This window comes from Diorhabda carinulata, chromosome 8 (assembly GCF_026250575.1).
Source record: "Diorhabda carinulata isolate Delta chromosome 8, icDioCari1.1, whole genome shotgun sequence".
Classification (NCBI taxonomy): domain Eukaryota; kingdom Metazoa; phylum Arthropoda; class Insecta; order Coleoptera; family Chrysomelidae; genus Diorhabda; species Diorhabda carinulata.
This window is the reverse complement of record NC_079467.1, coordinates 18130928-18151871: the sequence shown is the minus strand read 5'-3', so window position 1 is coordinate 18151871 and position 20944 is coordinate 18130928. Positions and strand designations below refer to the sequence as shown.

General features: G+C 32.4%; 1 protein-coding gene across 1 annotated transcript; it reads right to left on the bottom strand.

Annotated features, from left to right (window-relative positions):
- Positions 1-213: 213 nt before the first annotated feature.
- Positions 214-11857, bottom strand: LOC130897176 (sensory neuron membrane protein 1-like). Its single transcript, XM_057805899.1, has 8 exons — positions 11615-11857; positions 5137-5294; positions 4936-5080; positions 4626-4877; positions 4298-4509; positions 3956-4241; positions 775-900; positions 214-508 (listed from the first exon to the last, which is right to left on the bottom strand). The coding sequence occupies exons 1-8, from the start codon at positions 11726-11728 to the stop codon at positions 260-262; spliced, it is 1542 nt and encodes a 513-aa protein (XP_057661882.1). The 5' UTR covers positions 11729-11857; the 3' UTR covers positions 214-259.
- Between the last annotated feature and the right edge of the window lie 9087 nt (positions 11858-20944).

The following is a 20944-nucleotide window of genomic DNA, read 5'->3' as shown; positions in this document are numbered from 1 at the left end:
TGATACTGATAAAATGAAAAAGATGAAGATTTTTTAGTATGGAATACAATTATTTCATCATAATCATAATTATAGCGGACAAACAACTACTGTAGATAAAACTTCAATCTATTATGAAGTAATTTATACTTTTCTCACTTAATATCTTTACGACTCCATTATATAATCTCAAATTAACGAGATTCATGTCTCAGTGATAAAAAGATAGAATAATTTATTTGTATTACAATTTATTAGCATGAAAATATTTGTTTTTAACTCAATTTCCATCCACGGATCCATTCATATGTCCATTAACTGTTGAAATTCCACTAACAGGTGCAGTTTTCTTGATATCCTTCACACTTGTAATTGAAATTGTCTGATTATTTTTGAAAAATAAATATCCCGAAGCTATGAGACCAGCTACAGACGCCAACAGTATGAGCCATTTTGTAATGTTTACCGCTTTCTTCATTGTATAAAGCATTTTTATTGGTTTCGTGAAGGTGCTGTTTAAATCGATACCCTGAAATGATGAAATATGCGTAATATCCATTGAATTTATCAAATGGAAGGAACCAAATGATTCAGGACAAATATAAGAAAATATAAACAATGATAATAATAGAAGGAGAATGCTTGGGATATAGGTTGAGTTGTGAGCTCTTTTTTAAGTCAATAATCAAATATGAAGCTTTCTCTTAGACAAGGATGATATCTAGCCCACTTTGATGAGTGATTAGATGAATATCCTTAGTAATCCTTATGAAAATATTGCTATGAGTAACTTACCTCTTCCACCCAAAATATTGGAATCACAGTAGAAGAGAAATTTTTAAATAAATCCACTTTTTGATTAGGTTCCAATGGCATGCTAAATTGTAAACGTTTTTTGACCGAAACAGGACCACCAGTAAGCTGAAATAAACCATTATCAAAATCTATCACTTTTATAGTAAATCCAGCTTTCAAATACGTTTTGATATTTACGTGATTATATCAGTAGCCCAAGAAATTCCTTTTTGACTCCACCATGGGATTGCATAAGGAAATGGATGATAACAAAGATAACGCAAGGATGAGGTGGAAACCTGAAGGGTTAAACAAGGAGATAGCCTTAGTCCTTTTCTATTCATATTTGTCATGGATAGGATAATGAGAAAATTTGAAAAAACAGGGAAAACAATAATTGGCCACAGAAACCTAGAATCGGTAAAAAAGACATATGGATAAAGATAATAGAAGATCTGATAATGGAACTAAAGACGAAAAAATGCAAAAGGATGGCTTTGAATCCGAAAGGAGAACATTTAATAATAAACGGGCCACTAATAGAGTGAGCACATCTATATAAATTCATAGAAAACGGAATACTAAATATACTATATTCTAAATAAGGCAACAAATGGTAGCAGTGGTGATGAAACAACTAGCGAAAATAGCAAGAAAAAACTAGAATGGATCGGTTGAGAAATAAGATAATCACAAAAAATCTGAAGAAGGAGCCAAAAGGAAACAAAATAGTTGAAAGATGTTCAAGCTGGTACAGGCACATGAAGAGAAGAAGACAACAAAGCATGATAAGAAAAGTGAGAAAGCGAAATCCTAATGAATAATTTCACATGAATCCTATGTTTATGTTTATATACAAGGTACACTGATGTTACAACTATTTTCGAATTAGAATTAGCAAGGTCGTAGGATTGTGAATTTACCTTGCTAACTCTTTGAACTATTGGTCTATTTTGTACCCCAGACTGTTTACCAGTCATGTATCAGCGAGTTCGCAAAGTGAGCTGCCTATTAGGGGCTATGCGGCTTACCTCTACTGGTTTTAAAAAGTTTGAATGTAAGTACCATAGTCTTTGCTTATAGATTACCTTGCAGTCGCAAGGGAGGGGTTTGGCGGTCTCTTATGGCTCTTTACAGAAGCGACAAGAGCTCCCAAAAATTTCTCGGATGCTCTTCAGGTAGCAGTTCAGCGAGCATTGTCCAGTAAGCATACGAATATTTCTCCTCAGCTCATCTTTGTTCAATTAAAGGGCCTTTTCAACTGGTAGAATAGAAGAGAAATATTCTCGATTGTTCCAGACCGTTCCATGTTTATGTTTTGTTTTCCCACTTCTTAATGACCATATCACGAAGGATTTTTGGGAAATCTATGAAATATTGTGGTCTTAGGAAAGTATTTTTCTCTAGATGATCAGCTTGTTCATTGCCGTGTACTCCGGTGTATCCAGGTAAGATTAACGTTATTGTTTGCTCCTATTGAGTTTAAAGATTCGATGCAGTTCCATACTAGCATTGACTCAGTTAAATAGGTGTCAAGTGTTTACAGGGCTACTCTGATATCTGACAGGATAAATATCTTGGTATTTTCGGTAGCTACGTTGTGCGCAGGAATCGCTGTAAGAAACGCATATGTTTCCGCCCGGGAAATGGAAAGTTCTGAGCCCAATGGGATAACGAGATTGGTTCTTGATTCATATATTCCTGCATCTACATGTCAATTTTACATTTTCGGGATAAGTGTAGAATACTAATAAGCCTAGCGCAATCTCTGCATATGTCCATTGCTGTCGATTTGTTATTATAATTTCATAGTTTTTTGTTTCGAAGACATGGTGTTTGTGACCATATTAATGATCACATTCCTTTAGATTGCTAAGATGCCTATTTTATTGTCCGTTATATTGCTTGGATTTGTACATCATTTTGGGTTGTAAGCCCTACGCTCTTCCGACCATTCTGTAGCAGTTGTATAAAGCACTACGTGTCTCATAGATTACTGAGTGAAAATGTTGTTTCCATGTTAGTTTCTGATCGAAACCCGTTAATGCTGAGGGTTAAGGAAAGTGTTTTCTAGAAAGGAAGGTCTGTTTTAGAAACAGCTGGTAATTACCGAAGGCGACATTTGAGACCAGTGGCGTCTCGTGGAAAGACATTTCAGAAATCCTGTAATGTTTCTAGAAAAAATAACCTCTCAACAAATTTTAGAAAGGTTACCACATAAGAAAAATAATAAAAAATCAAACACTAGTGTATACCTTAACTTGGGGTCTTGATTAATTCACTATTGCCTTCAAGGAAAAGACGTAAGTTCCAGAAATATTTCTGGAAGAGTCTATTCAAGTGCTCCACAAAATTCAATACAATTATTACTAATTTTAGACAATATATACCTATTGTCAGGACCTGATCGTGGGGTGATTCGCTTAATCAATAAATAGACGTTGCACACACACTGTCACACAAATAGCTTGTCACGTTCTACCTTCGTTTCTTCACACGTTATTGTTAACTTTTTTTATTTCTTTTCCTCCCCTTCTTAATTATCTGTTGCTTTCCACTTGTACCGCTGTCAAATCAACCAGGTTCGTGAATTGTCAAGATGTTGACTTGTCGTATCATATAACACTGGTAAAAATAAATGTTCTACATCTAAAGAGATGATACCTCTGTATTTTCAACTATGCCTTTGAGATTTCTTGTTTTTTTATCCATAAACACAAATACTTTACATTGTTTACCCCCTATTTATATTCATTAAATGATATAATGCATTTCTTAAGCTACAACGATAAATCTAATTAGTTTTGTCATGATTATTTTAAAAAATCTTTTTTGTTTAGCTTTTCTTCTCCAGTTTTCTGCATAATTATATTTGGTATCGGTCCTCCTATCGTTTTCCATTTTATATTTGCTTCATATGAATATTCATAACATTTCTTATTATTTAATAAGTTAAAAACAATTTCCGTACAATATAAACTTCACAAACTCTATTATAGTTTATTGATATTGAGTTTAAATCATTCTAAAGAACTAGACATTTTGACTCTAAAAAAAGCTGTTTACACTGTACTTATCAATTGCATTGTTTTTCAGAGTTGTCGGTTTCCACTGTAAGTCTTTATAATATACAGAAAAAAATTAGTAATAATCAATTGAAGCGATATTAACATCAACTCACTTGCTCAAACAGAATAGAAATTTGATGTTTCGTTTTATTTGGTTTAAGACCTTTCACGCCATTCAAATAAGATTTGTCAGAATCATAAAAATGTGGTAACGAAACATAAATTGGTACCCCAACACATTTATATAAATCCATTAAGCCTTTTTTCAAACAACTATCTTGAGTAAAACAATAACATTTCTCGTTTTCGTTTTTCGACATGTCTCCTAAAGACGCTGTATATTCATTAACTGGTATACCGTCGTATTTTGTTTTCCGAACCCAAAAGGCTTTCAAAGATCTGAAATACACAAAACTATAAAGTCCTTTCTTGCTTATCAAAAAGAAGTAACTCACCTACATAGGTCTGGTGCGAAAGATACAAGACCTTCTTCTTTCAACAGCATCGGTGGAAAAACTGTTCCATCCGTTCCTGATATTTCATTACATTCTTTTGTTGGCCAATTCGACATTAGCGCGGATCCATCGTATTCAACAATCCTGCCGACGTCGTGATAGTTTTTAGTACCACGAAGAGCCTTAATCCTTTTTTGTTCTGTACCATTTTTCTTAAAAATCAAGTATAGAAATACTTGTAGAATTCGAACAGTTCATTGAGAAACCTCAGTGTAAATTAAGAAATAGTGAAGATACTTGAAACTATGATGAACAAGTTAAAACTTACCGGTCCAAATAGAGAGAATGCTAAATCTTTCTCGTTAACTATCTTGAGACTACCAGATTCTCTTAATTGTGAGCATAAAGCCTTACCAGCGAAGTCAGTAACTCCACATTTTATGACAACACCATCAAATAATATATCGTCTGCTGTAGCTGTTAAGAATATAGAAGTGGGGTTCTCGTAAACTGATTTGAAAGCTTTGTTGATAAGAGATAAAGCACCGGGTTTTGCTCTAGAAACTGCATTTACTATTCCCTGTAATAAAATAAGAAAACTCTTAACTTATACTCTTAATTTGATGTATCTAACTCACTAGTATCATTGGATGAGGTATGGTAACTACAACTTTACCAGAAACGCAACCAGATGCTGATTTCTTTGTAAACGTATCTTTGGATAAATAACTGATAATATCGTTGTTTTCATCGTCAGTAACGTCAACTTTTTCTTTCCATTCTCTTAAAATCGTTAGAAAGTAGATTATATTTTAAGCAGTAATATTAAAACCACTTACTGGTAGCAAAATGGTCCTACTTCTTCGACTTCAGGTATACCACCATTTTGAATAGACATCGGATTTGTTACATTGAATATATAGATCTTAAATGATAATGGAAACGGTACTTTAAGGAACATTTCTCTTATTTCCATACCGTGGCCCAAATTAACCATCTTAAATGTATGAAAATATTATTAATTAGGTTTGCTGTATGAAACAAAATAACAGCAAAGGAATTATATTGCTGTATAAAATGTAAGCAACGCGTATGTCTTCATTTTTATTGAATTACTTTCTACGAAAGTACTCTTTAAAGTTTGAGAATAATAGACGAACTAAATTAGGTGACTATGGTGAATGAGGCTTACTTCCCCACCTTTATAATATACGTTTAGCTTCAAAATTCGACAAAACTGTTCTATAGGCGTCAGCTAAGGCACATTAGGAACATTCCTAGCAGTGGCTTTATCTCGTCAAAACACAGAATTTCTTTTAGCATGCTTTTTCTAGATGGATCAATCTAGATCTAACACACTCTTTTCCATATATTTAGGCAGTTACGGAATTTCTAGAAGTACAAATGTATGCTGAAATAGCAACACTTTCGAATTGAACGTTTTGTATCTTCTTGAATAAACTTCTGAATTTACTTTCTTGCTATTCTCAATAATGATTCTTATAATTCGCCTTCTAAAGTGAAATCGTCGTCGATAAGAATTTCAAAACTTTTGGCCACACTCTAGGTTTTGATTTTTGTTCCATTTATTGTTTCTCAGAATATTTGGATGCAGATTTTCTCGATTTTTGACCTACATTCTGTTTCGTTGGAATGTTGCTTACATATTTCTGCCCAATTTTTGCAAACTGACTCCCAGTTTTCCATGAACCGCTTCAACCAAACTTCTCTCTTTTTTTTGACATTTTTTCGCTTTTCTAACTGATCCTGACTTTCTTTCAATTCCATTATTAGAAAATGATTAACCGTAAACTATTTCTTCAGATCTTGATTTTGTTCATGAAATTTGGAAATTCGTTTTCTTTCACAATTAATAACGGTAGATTTTTAGGAAACTTTTCTAAGCAAACAAAATAAAAATTCCATTTTCGTTTCATTATAGGAGGTATCTGCTTATGACACTTCGTTTTAAGCAGCTTCACCTTAGTAGGATAACTAAACTACAAAACTAAGAGGATTTTACAAAGTGGAACATCTCTTCTTCATCATATCTTTTGCACGTTGGATGGGATTTAACTGTAGTAAATGAAGCGGCTTCATAGTATGACGAGCAATAGTTATACATGTCCATTATATAAGTGACAAAGAGTCTATGTACTCCAATTTAAATAAGGTGGTAGAGTTCATAGGCTTAAATCAACATGACGCCAAGCGACTATACTGCTTGGAATAAATGCATTGAAGAAGCCAATTCCTAAAGGTTTTTGTTTAAATTCCAAAACATTGTGGCCAATACTTTGACTGTTCTTGTGGTGCGTATTGCCAAAAAATTCTCTTGAGCACGTGAGCGAGCATTAAACAATGATGAATTGCACATAGCTTTCTCATATGGATACAAAAACAAATACCTGTTTAGTATCACGTTTAATAACTAATAATTACTAACAAATCATTTTATGTAACAGGACACTCTTCGAATAATATTTACATAACTTTTCATCGGTTTATTTAATTGCATCATATTAAGTCCAACGGGGATATCACTTACCAGTAATGATTTCTTTTGATAGCGAATATGAAATACAAATAATGAATGTCCTCTAAAGGAAAGGAAAGAGAAATATTGATCATATGAATAAGAATGAGAGTTTATATCAACAAAATGCGATTCTAAAAGGCATGTGAGAAAAAAGGAATATTTGCGGTTGAATTTGTAACCAATAATGATGTATTTTCAGTGTTGTTTGATTTTAGGAAAAATTTTAATGATTTATAATTGAAAAATGTACGCTTTTCTCCACTTTTTTGTTTGTGGGTGAATGCATAACACTACTTTACAATAATTATAGGTGTTGACGATTTTATTGAAAAGAAATGAATCACGCAGTTCTGGAAAACGTCCTTTCAGTGCTCTTCTGTAATGTGTAGACTTTGGAAATAAGCAACAATATTCATTCATAATATTTTTCGATTACAGTAGAACAAATTCTGCATCACAGACACGAAAACTGGACTTTAGTTCTAGCTCAGTTATAGGTTTTCTGAATCGAGTATCTTTCGTAAGTTATCTTATTTGAGCCATCAATATAAATCGATATAAATCTTTTCATAATGACCTGAGGAAATTTTTGACAAATGTTAGAAATGCCGCTCCCGCGGTATTTTCATAATGCTCATTTTTATATGTAATGATGGAGACTATTTATAAATTTATACACGAATTTCCGACTTCATTTCAGGTTACGTTTTGAGCTGTCAATGAGTAAATGCCAGTCGTTTGGTTCGTATTGATTGAAGCCTAAATTTATTAACAAGTTTTTCATATTTTTCTCTTAAAAATAACCGTGATTCCTTATACCTTTCCGGAAAAACACATTCCAGTGCCGGGGAGAAAATTTTTTTTCTTTCAGTCTTGACAATTCTGAAACTTGTTTAGAAATATTTAAATCTCTCTTATTTTATTAAAAGCATTTCGGCTTATTTGACATATCTTCCAAATAAGCATCATTTTGTAATAAGTTTGGTTTTTCAATGTCTTGTTCTAAGGGTTTAGATATATTTTCAGGTATTGAAGAGTCAGGTGAGGGCTGTATTGTAATTAAACTTCATTTTTATTTGGATATTGCCATTTATCTGCGTCTCAAAAGATTGCAGAACGTTAAGTAGAAGCTATAAAATGCAATGGGATATACTTCGAGTAGTAAGGCTTTTTTCTTGTATGATTATATAATATACAAAGTAAACATTATTCATGAGACAACCTTTATATTACATATTTACAGCAAATATGAGTTTATCATTGACAACCAAACAATATTATGAAAACTAAACAAATATGGAAGCAGGGACAATTTTAATCTAATAGTATTTAATTATTTGTTATGTTCCACAAACAATTGATACTCCGAATTTAATGATAGTTTTGGAAGATTACGTCGGGGTAATTTAGTAGGTTGTTTGTCGTGCGGAATAATACTAGATTTTTTTTCTAATTTTCACAAGGTTGGATCATATTTTCTCTATAATCCTTGTACTAATAATGTTTTTCCTATTCGATTTTTCACCGTTGTGACCAAAATAGGAAGTCTAAAGAATGAGTTACTGGTATTTTTTAATTAAATGTGAAATAATCAGTTCAAAATAGGTGAACAGAATGATAAACAGGTCGAATCAGTCTGAAGGTCGAGAAGATATAAGAAGAAAATAAGAGGAATATCACGAACCATACGAGACCGCTCCATAGACAAAAACGCTCACAGACAAAGAGTTTCAGAAGAAAAAACGTCTACCCTTGAAATTGATAAGAGCAAATAGGGAAAATCAATTCACGGGAAGTTTCTAAAATCAACCTTCTTAGACCTTAATGGTGATAAATCGTTTAGTTTTCATGTTTCTTTTCAAATTTCAATGGCTTTTTTTGAACGAAAATACTCGGTCAAAATATGATTTTATTTCGACTACGAGGGCCGCTACTTAAGTTTTGAGATATGGTAATATTGATTTAAATATATCAAATCTGACATTGGCATCATGTAGTTTGACATTTTTAATGGTGAACGTATTCAGAATGTGTTGTCATACGAATTCTATCCGATTTCTTCACATATATTAGAAACATTTTCGTGCTATGATTTTATATAACTTTCGACGTGGATTAAACCAACAACAGTGTACCAATCAACCGTGATTCGCTGGTTTTCCAAATTCAATCGTGGTAGCCCTTCGCTACAGTTCGTTTAAAAAAAGTGTTCGAAAACAATCAGGGAAACCAATCGCAGGAAACTAATTACTTTCTACCACAACAATGCGAGCTCTCACACATCAGTTGAAACAAAAACGTTTTTGAACAGTCAAAACGTCGAATTGAACAAGCTCGAAGTACATTCATAAAATTTAAAAATGTATTTACATGTACCGACTTCGATCTTGATCTTAGACTGAGACTTGTGCGGTGCTACGTTTGGTCATTGCTTCTTTACGGGATGGAGGGTTGGACCCTTAAGGTAAAAAACATCAACAAATTAGAGGCATTCGAAATGTGGATATATCGTAGAATCCTGAAGATACCATGGACTTCCAAAGTGAAGAAAGAGGATATTCTCAGGCGTATCAATAAAGACCGTGAACTCTTTAACATCGTGAAGAAACGAAAGATTGCATATCTTGGCCATTTAATGCGAGGCCATAAATATCAATTCCTTCAGCTGATAGTCGAGGACAAGATTGAAGGTAAGAGAGGATTGGGACGGAAGAGAATGTCATGGTTGCGGAACGTGAGCCAGTGGACGGGTATACAAGATATTCAGACATTGATCCATACCGCTAGAGATATAGAAGCCATGAAAAATGTGGTCGCCAACATCCATTAATGGATAAGCATTGAAAGAAGAAGTCGAATTGATGGGTCATTCGCCGTACAGTCCTAGCTTTGTACCCAAAGATTTCTTCTTGTTTTCGCCGATCAAAAATAAATTGTGAGGTTAACGTTTTCTTACAACTGTGAATACAGTTGATGCAAAAGCGTATTGATCTTAATTTGAAAAACCAATAAATCCATATCCAATATGAATAGCAGCCCTCGTATTTGTATAATTTCATCAATTGATCAATCACCTACCACATGAAAGCCTATCTAGCCATACTAGACCAAAGTCGATAATTTTTGGAACCGAAAAAAAATAATTGTAGGATGAAATACATTGCAAAAGGTAGAGAATATGATGAAAATAAAAGAAAAAATAATTTATGGGTGATCTGAGGTCAGGAGGGAAAAGGTGGGTGAGTTTTTAAGGGTGAAAAATGGTTTATATCGATATATGGAGAAACTACAAGTTCTATGGAAAGAAAGACAGAAAACAAAGTTCTAGGTTATAAGAAGATTTACAACTTTTATATTCACACTTGTTTCAAATAATCTCAAAATTTATGTAAAAATTTAAAAAATCAATTTTTTCGTTTTCCATTTTTATCTTTCACAAAAAACTCTTTCCACGAAATTTTGTGACAAGTTACCTTTTTATGTCCCATATACACTGTAATCTATTTGATTTTGAATATTTATTGTTTCAAATTATTTTGACATAATATCGAAAAAGCACCCTAATTTTCAAACGAAAATTTTCCCCTCAAAATATGCGCTTTTTTTCAAAAACCTGTGAGATTTTTGTTCGTTAAAATCCCTACTTCCTGATGATGTGAAAAAATATAACCATTACTATGGTAAATTTTCTCACAAAAGGCAAAAAATAAGACGAAAAAAACTAACATCCGAATTTATTTTTTTAATCATTACGTACAATTTTTAGTTGTTTATTGAAGTTTTCTGCTCTAATTACACGGAAATGTATATTAATGGATATAAGTAATTAGATTCTAGAATTTTAATAAATATCTAAAAATAGTACATAATGATCGAAAAATATTTTGGATGCGAAGTTTTTCGACTTATTTTTTGCCTTTTCTGAGAAATTTTACCATAGTGATGGTAATATTTTTTCACACTGTCAAAAAGTAGAGATTTCCACGAATGGAGATCTCACCAAGCCCATATTTTGACGGAAAAACTTTCGTTTGAAAATTAGGGTGCTTAGTCGATATTATATCAAAATAACTTTAAAAAATAAATATATCAAGTCAAATGAATTACAGTGTCTATGGGACCTGAAAAGGTAACTTTCCACAAAAATTGTGTGAAAAAAATATTTTATGTAAAAGATGAAAATTTAAAACGAAAAATTTGATTTTTCAATTTTTCATATAAATGTTGAGGTTATGTGAAAAAAGTGTGAATACAAAAGCTCTAGATCTTCTTATCACCTACAACATCGCCTTTCAACTTTTTTCCATAGGACTTTTAGTTTTACCAGAAATCGAGGTAAACCATTTCTTACATCCATTACTATTATTTTCTCCACTTTTTATTATTTTTAAAGGCTTCTAACCTGGTCTACACTGAACATTTCTTATCTTTAGTTATCCTCAATGCAAATTAACCACAGCCCATATTGATATTTATGAACTATAATCATAAATTTTATTTAAATTGTTTAGGACATTTTCACTTGACTGTCGATTTAATAAGATATCTTGGTTGAAAATTTGCAATTGGAAAAAAAGACGATGAAAAATGATAACAGAAACTAAAAAGAACAGCTGTACCAAAAAATATGGGTAAATTCAAAATTTTAGATATTGGTCTTATGTCCACCAAGAGTGCAACAACTTTTTACTTGTTTTTTATCATTTGTGCTCATGATTTCAATTGAGATGTAAATTATTTCATAAAAAAATGAGATGATTTTTAATAAATTCTCTTACCGCTTTCACTTTAGAGGTTATCATTTTCGGAAAAAATATAAATCCAACTAATATAATGAAAAACATAGTACAAATAGACCCTATCGCTATCTTAATCGATAACTGTAACTTCATAATTATAAATTTTAACTTGTCGTTTATAAAAGTTTCTCGGATTGCACTGTGTTCATAAACCGTTTTTTTATATAGATAGGATTTTCAATTTCGAAACAGCGATGGTCTGCGAACACCGTAAAATGTTATGTGGGGGTAATTGTATATCGGTTTATATTCTCATAGTTTTTCAATAATTAATAAGATATGCTTACACGAACCAATAAATTCTCAGAGAAAATGAGAGCTTTTATAATATATTATGTCTCAAGAGTTGTATTTAAGCCATTAGGCACTTAGTTAAAAAGTTAATTTTATTAGTACATAATTGTACAACTCCTTCAACTTTTCCTTTTAACGTTTAACATTTTCTTTTATCAAATAGAAAATCGTAATAGTAATTGATAATAATTGAACGATCATTCCATAATGTTATAAGTGATCCGATTCCATGATCTCAATCTCTCTACTCCACGCAATGGATGTTGATGTTTATAAAAGCCCAACCTAAAGGTTCTGATGGGTGATCTTCCGGATGCTAGAATAGATGTTCTCCATTTTTAAATGTTGGGTTAGATTTCGGGGGACCTTTTGTACTAAAAGATCGAAAAACACTTAGATATTGTTACTGAACTTCATTGGAAAGAGAGGAGCTCCACCCAATTTATTTTCGGACAATGGCTCGAATTTTGTAAGTGCTAATAAAAAAATTTCAGCAATGTATACTTTTTTTAAAAATAATCATGATACTATTTCAAACGAATTAGCCTCAAAACAAATCAATCGGGCATAAAAAGGGTAAAATCTCACTTAAACAGAGTAATTGGGGAAAATCATTACACGTATAAAGATTTTTAACCCAGATTATTCAAATAGAAGGAATCCTCAACTCCCGTCCTCTCGCTGCTTTAACTGCAGACCCCGATGATTTATTGCCGTTAACTCCAGGACATTTCCTAATCGGAATAAGTTTTAATGCCCTGCCTGAGTCACTGTCACAAGAAGTACCCGATGACCACCTACATCGATTTAAGAAACTTCAATTTTCAATTCAACATTTTTGAAAAAGGTGGCAGAAGGAATATCTATGCCATCTTCAAGCTCGTTCTAAATAGAAACAGCGATACCTAAATCTTCTGAAATTAGGATCATTGGTCCTATTACAAGGTGACAATAATACATTTGTATCCAACTGGAAACTTGCTCGTACTACTCAGCTTCATTCAGGGCACGATTATATTGTCCGAGTCGTGGATTTCAACACCCAAAGTGGTGGAATTCGACGCCCCGTTACCAATATTTGTGTGCTACCGGTAGAAAGTGACAGTGAAAAATGACTAAAATAAAAACTTTCATTGGTGATATTGAATTAAGAACTAACTCATTCTTAACTTGTTTTTAATATATTTACTATTTGATGTGTATCATTATATTTTATATGATTTTAGTATTGAAAGGACTGCAACTTTCAAGGCCGGCGGTATGTTGATGTATATAAAACATGGTTTGTAAAAGCGGCAACAGCGCTTAGAAATAAAAGTTAGTTCACCACAAATGATCAGCGAAGTAGGGTGCTATACTGGAGAATTATATTTTATGTTCAAAATAAAGTGTTACAGTTCACTGAAGTATACAAGTTTTTTCTTAATCAATTAAAGTGTACCCCTATAACGGATCACTCCTTTTTTGGATGATTCCAAGGCTTGAATCTGCCTACTCTTTGGAATTTCACGGAGGAAACAAAGATATAAAAGTGAACACTTCTACTGTTGGTCTTGAGATAACCTAGCCTAGCCTAACCATTTTTGCATGAGAGGAAAAAATTTATCTACGCATACTTCGTGTTGGTGAGCTGAGGGTGTGTGGGACTTCAGATTTTGTATAACTCACTTAAACCTGCTCTGTTTTATTCGCGCTACAAGCTCTGGATTCACATGTGAGAAGCCAGTGACTCTTTATTCTGCAGACTACCAAACCTTCTTCTCCAATCAACTTCTTTGATTTTCAGAATTCTCTCAAAACTTTTTTGTTGGCACTTCAGTTTTCTTCACTTGCAGACATTTTCTTCATCATGGTCTCCTTTGTTATTTGTCGTTCCGTCTCCTACTTGTGTTTCCCCGTCTTCCGTCCACAGTCCTTCCGATTCTTTTCGCATATGCTCTGTTACTGCCTTTGATATGCTGACAATCATACCATTCACCTACCTTTAGTATGAGGTTCACAGTCTTATCAATGCCACTTATCAATGATCTCGGCTCTTGACATTATTTTATATTTTGAATTTATTTCTATCTTTCGCCAGAAGGTCGATTGGAATAAGACCTCCGATAACATACAGCGCCTCCGTTGACGAAACTAACCTAACCGAATCTTGAAAAAGTTGCAACTTAAACTTGTGATTTCTTTGAATAAGTGTAAACTTTCAAGATGTTGTTGAAGACGATTCACTTTCTGATCGTTCTTCCACGTCAAAAAACGGTTCAAAATATCAAAAAAATTTATAATTTTCGTTTGATCTGACCATCGTTTAAGTATTCGTACGATTGCTGAATCTAAAAGAATGTGTATGGCAAATTTAACATAAAAATTTCAACATGCAAAAGAAATGACTCTAACTAATTAGAAAATGTGATATCATGTGAAGATTTGAGTACGTTGAAGCAGTGAAAAAAACCAACGCGCCTCCTGAAGAAACTGGCTGAAAAATACTCTGCACTTCTTCATAATAAAAAATTCACTTGGAACCATGTAGGGATGGAAGAAGATGATAATAGATAAATATATATAATATCAAAATATAGTTTTTTATATCACCAGTTTCGATGTCTAATAGCCACACACTGTATACTTAAAAATGTTACTATTTATAGAAAAAAGTTTGGATGTTTTGATCATACTTCCATCATCATATTATTCAAAATACGTGTTGTGTTTTCTCAACTACGTAACGAGAACTATTATTATTTTATTTTTAATAGATTTTTGATCATAGAAACCTTCTTGAACTATCAAAAAGCAAACTATTAATTAACAACATTAATTGAGGATAGTTAACTATTTTCCTGTAGCTTAGCAAATTATTTATAATTGTAAAAGAAGATACAATGCCTTGAATTATTCAAATCCAATCGATTCGTATGCTAACGTACATTATTTCGTAATAATACGTTCTCAATGTCTATATAATAATCGTATACTTGTAATTATCCTTTGCAATCCTTTGTAGATATTATGGGTTTTTTGTTAATTCTTTCCTAAAATGCTATTTCATAATACGAAGGCGGTTTGACGGACGAGTGACTTTTTATGAAAAAATTAAATCTTCAGATTCTTGATAGCGAATTAACTGCATCGTCTTTATTGTTTCTATTGTATAATTGTGTAACAATGTTTCATCTTTCAGCACAAACGAAGGGAACATTCATTGTGAAGATGTCCAAGAATGCTAGAGAGCTTTCGATCAGCATTAAACTATCGCTGCACCATCCTCACTTCTTCATAATAAATTGTGAAAATTTAACAAGTATGAGAGTGTTGCTAGTAGTATGAAAACTAAGGAAATTCAATGAATCAAATCAAGCTGTAAGCATTCCCAAAACATCAGTTTGAAGGCAGTCGACCAAACAAAGCCAAGACAACAAAGAAACTGAATAATGTCTTGAAGAAATAATAAATCATCCGTTTTTTATAGATACTTACCTACTTAAATCTGATTCCTCACGACTTTTTCAATTGAGAGGCTTGCTACAATTGATTAATTATCTGCGTTTTCTTTTTCCACAGCTATTTCCATTTTCTTTCATTTCATTGAGGTTTTTATATTTTTTGACGTATAGGGTATCAAAAAAGGTGTCCAAAATAATTGTATTTATCTACTATCCTATTGATTTTCTTGGGTAATATTTTTAGGAAAAAGAGAATAATGTAGTACAAATTTTCAAAAAACGCAAAAATTTTGAATTGGGCAACATAAGCGTATTTTTTATATCCCAATTATTTTTAATTGTCATTTATAATCAGACTGTCACAAAACCTAGATCCAGAGCTTCAAATTTATACCTCAACTTTTCATATAAAACGCATATTGAGAATGATTACCAACTTTTAGTGCAGAAAATTTGTTTAAGTCAAAAAATTGGGAAATTGGAAAATAACGGAAATGTTACTAAAAACTAATAACAAATCAGTTCTGCGGTAGCTCGTAGAATTTCTCAGAATTTTTTTAGTTCAAAAACTGAAAATAAATGGAATAAAAACATTAGTATGCAGAACCAACAAGTAAACATTCGGTATGGTAGTAATCACACTTTAAGTTTTGACATATTAGAATTTTTTTCATCATGGAAGGATTTTATTGATTTAATTGTTCAAAACTAGAAATCATTTAGGTTAGATTAAATTAGGTAGGGTTAGGTTAGGTTAAGTTCAGAAAATTGTTCCCAGCAATTCACGATGAAATAATAAGTAAACCAGAGGAAATAAACCGACGGGGCTTAGCCAATATAAGCTTCAAATGGTAGTACCAAGAAAGAAAAACGGCAAGGCACCGGGACCTGCTGAACTGAAGCTAGTTGCATTAAAAATAGCCTTTAAACTTATACCGGACAAAATTCTCCAAATGGTGAACTACCTGAGGAAAACACAGGCACTCCCAATCAAATGGAAAGAGGCCACGGTCATTTTACTGCCAAAAAAAGGAGAAGATCCAAATGAACCATCCTGCTACATACCATTCTGTCTCGTTAACACTTTTGGTTAGCTATATGTGAGACTGCTAGTAAACAGACTTGAAAGGGAGAAATAAGAAAAGCATGTAGTATCCGAAAATCAACACGACTTCAGGAAACAGAGGTCAACAGTTAAGACAATGGTGAGAATTCACGATAGATAGTATGATGGCAGAAAGTATAAGCTTGTACTTGGTGAAAAGTATCAAAAATTACTTGAATAACAGAAAAAACATATCGGGGATGATTGGACATGCATATATTAGTGGAGTACCCCAAAGATCAGTAGTGGGACCTGTTATGTGAAACATAATGTATGAAGAAGTCCTAAAAATCGAATTTGGAGTGAAAGTCGTCGAAATCATATACGCGTATGACTTGGTATTTCTCTTAGAAGGTGTGTGACAATGGAGCAAAAAAGACAACAAAAACGGTATTTAGTGTCTGAAAGATAAAAACCTAGAAGTTGCAATAACTAAGACCGAATATGGAGATACGAATTGTGAAATTATACTAACTAGAAAAAACTGATATCGATATCAGGAAAAGGACTATGAAGAGTGACGTCGGCGTAGCGAACAGTATAAGGACAAGCGATGCAATTGATCGCAGAAACCACGCCAATAGATTTAATGGTGGCAGTAAGGTGTTTCCTATATAAAATAGGAAGTAACACGGAAGGAAAAAGGAGAATGATACGCGAGAGGACAATAAGGAAATGGGAAAAAAAGAAGGGACAAAGGCCCATTAGAACTAAAGACTGGTTCCTAACATAAAACAATAGTAAACACATACTTCTTCACACAATTCTTAACGGGGCACCTCTCATTTCGTACCTTTACTCAAAAAATAAGACATCAAATGATCTATGCGAACTATGTAATTGCCCGGATGATCCGGAACATGTAATATATGAATGCGCCCCATGGGAGAAAGAAAATAAGGAGAGAAGTAGGATCATCTACTGTACAAAATAGAATGGAGAAAATAGGGAACGTTGGAAAACGATTTTCAATTCTTTAGTAACCATAATAAGGAGAAAAGAGGAAGATGATAGGGAACGCGAAAGAAAGTAAGTAGATAAAGACTCAGTAGGGGAGAGCCAATGTACGAGAGTAAAACCTTATTCCGACAAATAGTTCATGTATGGGACGATTGAATAGCCAAAAAAATTATGATAAGTGTTCTTTTTAAGCGTTTTAGTATTAAAAATATATTAAAAAATGCATTTTCTCAACTCAAACTTGGAATTTTTTCGCCTTCTTAAACTCATTTTCTGGTAAACAAATTTTTTCCTCGAATACTTATTATCATGAAAATGTGTTCTCTTATTCCTCTTATTTTACTGTACTATACCATGAAATGCATCATTTCAGTTATTCATCAATATTTCTTATATATAGTTTACTTTTTTATGTTAATATCGTATTTTTTTATTCATTAAAAGTGTTTCTTGCAAATTCAATCTGATATACAACGTTTGACGTAATATTGCCATAACTACAATGACATGCTTCAATTAAATAACTGTATCTAAACGATTTAATTTGTTTTTATTCTTAGTAACTTTCAAAATCAATCTATAAGAGCATAATACACAATTTATATAAATTTTACTGACCAAAGTAAATTAGTTGAATTGAAATAATGACTAGTGATACTAAAATGTTCAAAGTAAGTATTATTATTCTCATTTTACATTGCAGATTTGATTTGAAATATAGAGGGTATCTCATAAAAACCATTGATGTCTCGATATTCGAATTATAGCCCATCCTAATCTATGGTGTTTACTCAGCAAGTTTTTTGAGTCAAGACTTTCCGCTCAAATCGACTTTTTTCGTTCTCTGTCCAACTACTGAATTTCCATGCTTGTATTGTTTAGATATATCATCATAAGTAACAAAGTAATAAAACTATCATGTGTCGGCAAACCAAGGAGCTGTCTGCACACCTCTCCTTGATGTTTCGATTAAATTTCAGTCTAATTCAATAACTTTTATAGATCCTAACTTATTATTTTAAATGGAGATGTATGGTAATTTTAGACGTTCCAAGGGAGTTTTACTGCGTATTATATTTCTTAGCGCAGGAAAACTGTTTTCAAAAAAAGTTTTTACTTATCATATTCACAAGAAAACCACTACAACAATTGAACGAACTACTAAATGAACTAACTGAATTGAGCCGAACCGAACTAATATATTGAAATATCGCGGACATTGTATTCAAAAAGATGTGGATGTTTTCTGAGTTTTTATTCCTATTTTCGGTTAAGAATTATCATCATCCCATAATTACGTCTTCCTGGTTTGGATTCTTTAATAATTTGATCACATTTTGAATTTTCTAGATCGTAATTTGCGTCATTAATGAAAAAGGAGAAAGAAATTGAAGGAATGTAGAGCAATTGTACTTTTCATAGAAGAACATCCTGGTTAGTTCACTTTAAATCAAAGCATACGCATTTTCACATATGAAAATAAACACACCTTTTATTTTTTCATTCATTAAACGGTTGAGCGAAGGGATTTGCCTTTGGAAAATCGGATTGTTACGAGGTTAAAAAAGGATTAAGGAAGGTATAAGGAGCTTTTTGTACATCGAATAATGGAAATAAGCTTGTTAGATTCAAAACTTTTGAAAAAAAATTTTCCTCAACGAAACAACGTCATTTTTATTTCCAAATAAACAAAAAATTGAATCAATATTTGCCATTGATCCACGCTAACCAAATAACCCAAATACTTACTCATATTTTGGTTGCAATATATAAAAACCTTTGTCTTCAATCACTTCTAGAAAGTCCAAAGCAAAAATTAGAAAGTTTGTATTAGTAACATGAAATTATAGTATCCAACTGAGTATAGTGGCTGAAGAGAGCTTTATAATTGGAATGGAATATTGGGAACAAAAGATGTATCCATGAATTTAAGGTGTTCAAGTACCTTCAAATTCAAATAAAAATATCTACCATGAGATTGCGTATTCATTCATAAACAAACAACAAAGAAATCTGGTAGGAAATATATGAAAAGTCATTGTGTGGGTGTATTTTGATTATATTCTACCTCCAGAATGGAAATCAACATATTTCAACTCTTACTTCTCAAATTATATGCAACTCATACTTAAAAATACCTTCTGGATGGTCGTTGAAATGCTCATATCACACATATATCCAATTTATTATAACATTTACTCCTTCTATATCCCTCTTAGCAGCATAATGGTGAAAAGAATGTATAAAAACATCAAAAATTATTCTATCCCCTCAGTAAAATGTTATCAAATCACATAATCCGTAAGCGAAGCAGAAAATAGAAACTAGAAATTATTTGCGCTGATGTATGCCCATACGATCCCAGTAATGCCCAAAATTTGTTTCTCTTGTATTCCTCTGATGAGTATTTGTATTTGTACATTTCCCCATCGTTTATCAATTTTTTAAAACCATAGAGCTCGTTTGGTAGCGACGAAAGGAAGAGAACGTTCTTAACAATATTTTTGGGAACGATTTTAGAGCTTTTCTTTAGGGGTTATTTGCTACATTCCAAGTTATATCTCGTTCTGTAGACCTGACCACTGATAGCTCACCCTGGTGTGATTGAATCATTCGAATCATTCGATTCCTCAGCGGTACCGTACATCACAGCATTGGGATTATGGTCGTTGTCATAACAAATCTAATTGAGAAAGTTGGAAATGAAGTATTGGCAAGTACCACGTGATTGAGAGTAGTTTGCTACTTCATGCTACTCGTTATATAGCAATATTTACTCAATTATCTATCTACTATGTTTAATTCTAATTTAAAATAGATGCATTATTTTTGGAAAACTTTTATTTGAGATACCATCTCTATTTAGAATAATCGGGTTTGTTTTAAAGATCCTACTATCTTTTCAAGAGATAAAAAAACGTTAAAAGTATAAAATATTCTATCTACTCATTTGTAAACAAAATAAGAAATTTCCAAATTAATCTATTTTTTTTATCCAGTTAAACATTATGTTGTTAACCTCTTCTTGACTTTTAATTCCAGTATAAATCCATATTGGCGTTATTGATGATTCTGCTGACGACACTGGCAGAAGAAACAGAGAAAACAGAAAATCCTCGAAATAAACGAACGTTGGGACTAATACTTGGATTGGGACTACGGTTTGGTCTTCATTTTGGTCGTCAACAATATTTACCACCACCTCATTATGGCCATGAACATGTGTATGTTCACCACCATGAACCAAATGTACATTATCACTATTATTAAGTGTTTAATACAATCATCAGTTTCGAAAAATGGTGTTTTATTAGAAAGAGAAAAATAGATCTATATATTAATTTAGCCCTTGATAATCCTAAATACAAAATTTTGTATGGAGAGTCCATTATAATAGCTACTTTTCATTAAAAAAATGGGAATTCACTAAACGCAACACAACTACCGTTTAAGAGGTCGTGAAAAATGTCAAGTTTTCGTAGGTATCTACAAAGCTTCAATAAAAAA

Bases quoted from the DNA above. Each gene is read 5' to 3' on its own strand.
- LOC130897176 (XM_057805899.1), bottom strand. From the start codon at position 11,728: ATGAAGTTACAGTTATCGATTAAGATAGCGATAGGGTCTATTTGTACT. The intron at 4,510-4,625 runs GTAAGTTTTAAC...TTGATTTTTAAG, and splicing joins CATTCTCTCTATTTGGACCG to AAAAATGGTACAGAACAAAA. The intron at 509-774 runs GTAAGTTACTCA...TCATCATTTCAG, and splicing joins CAATATTTTGGGTGGAAGAG to GGTATCGATTTAAACAGCAC.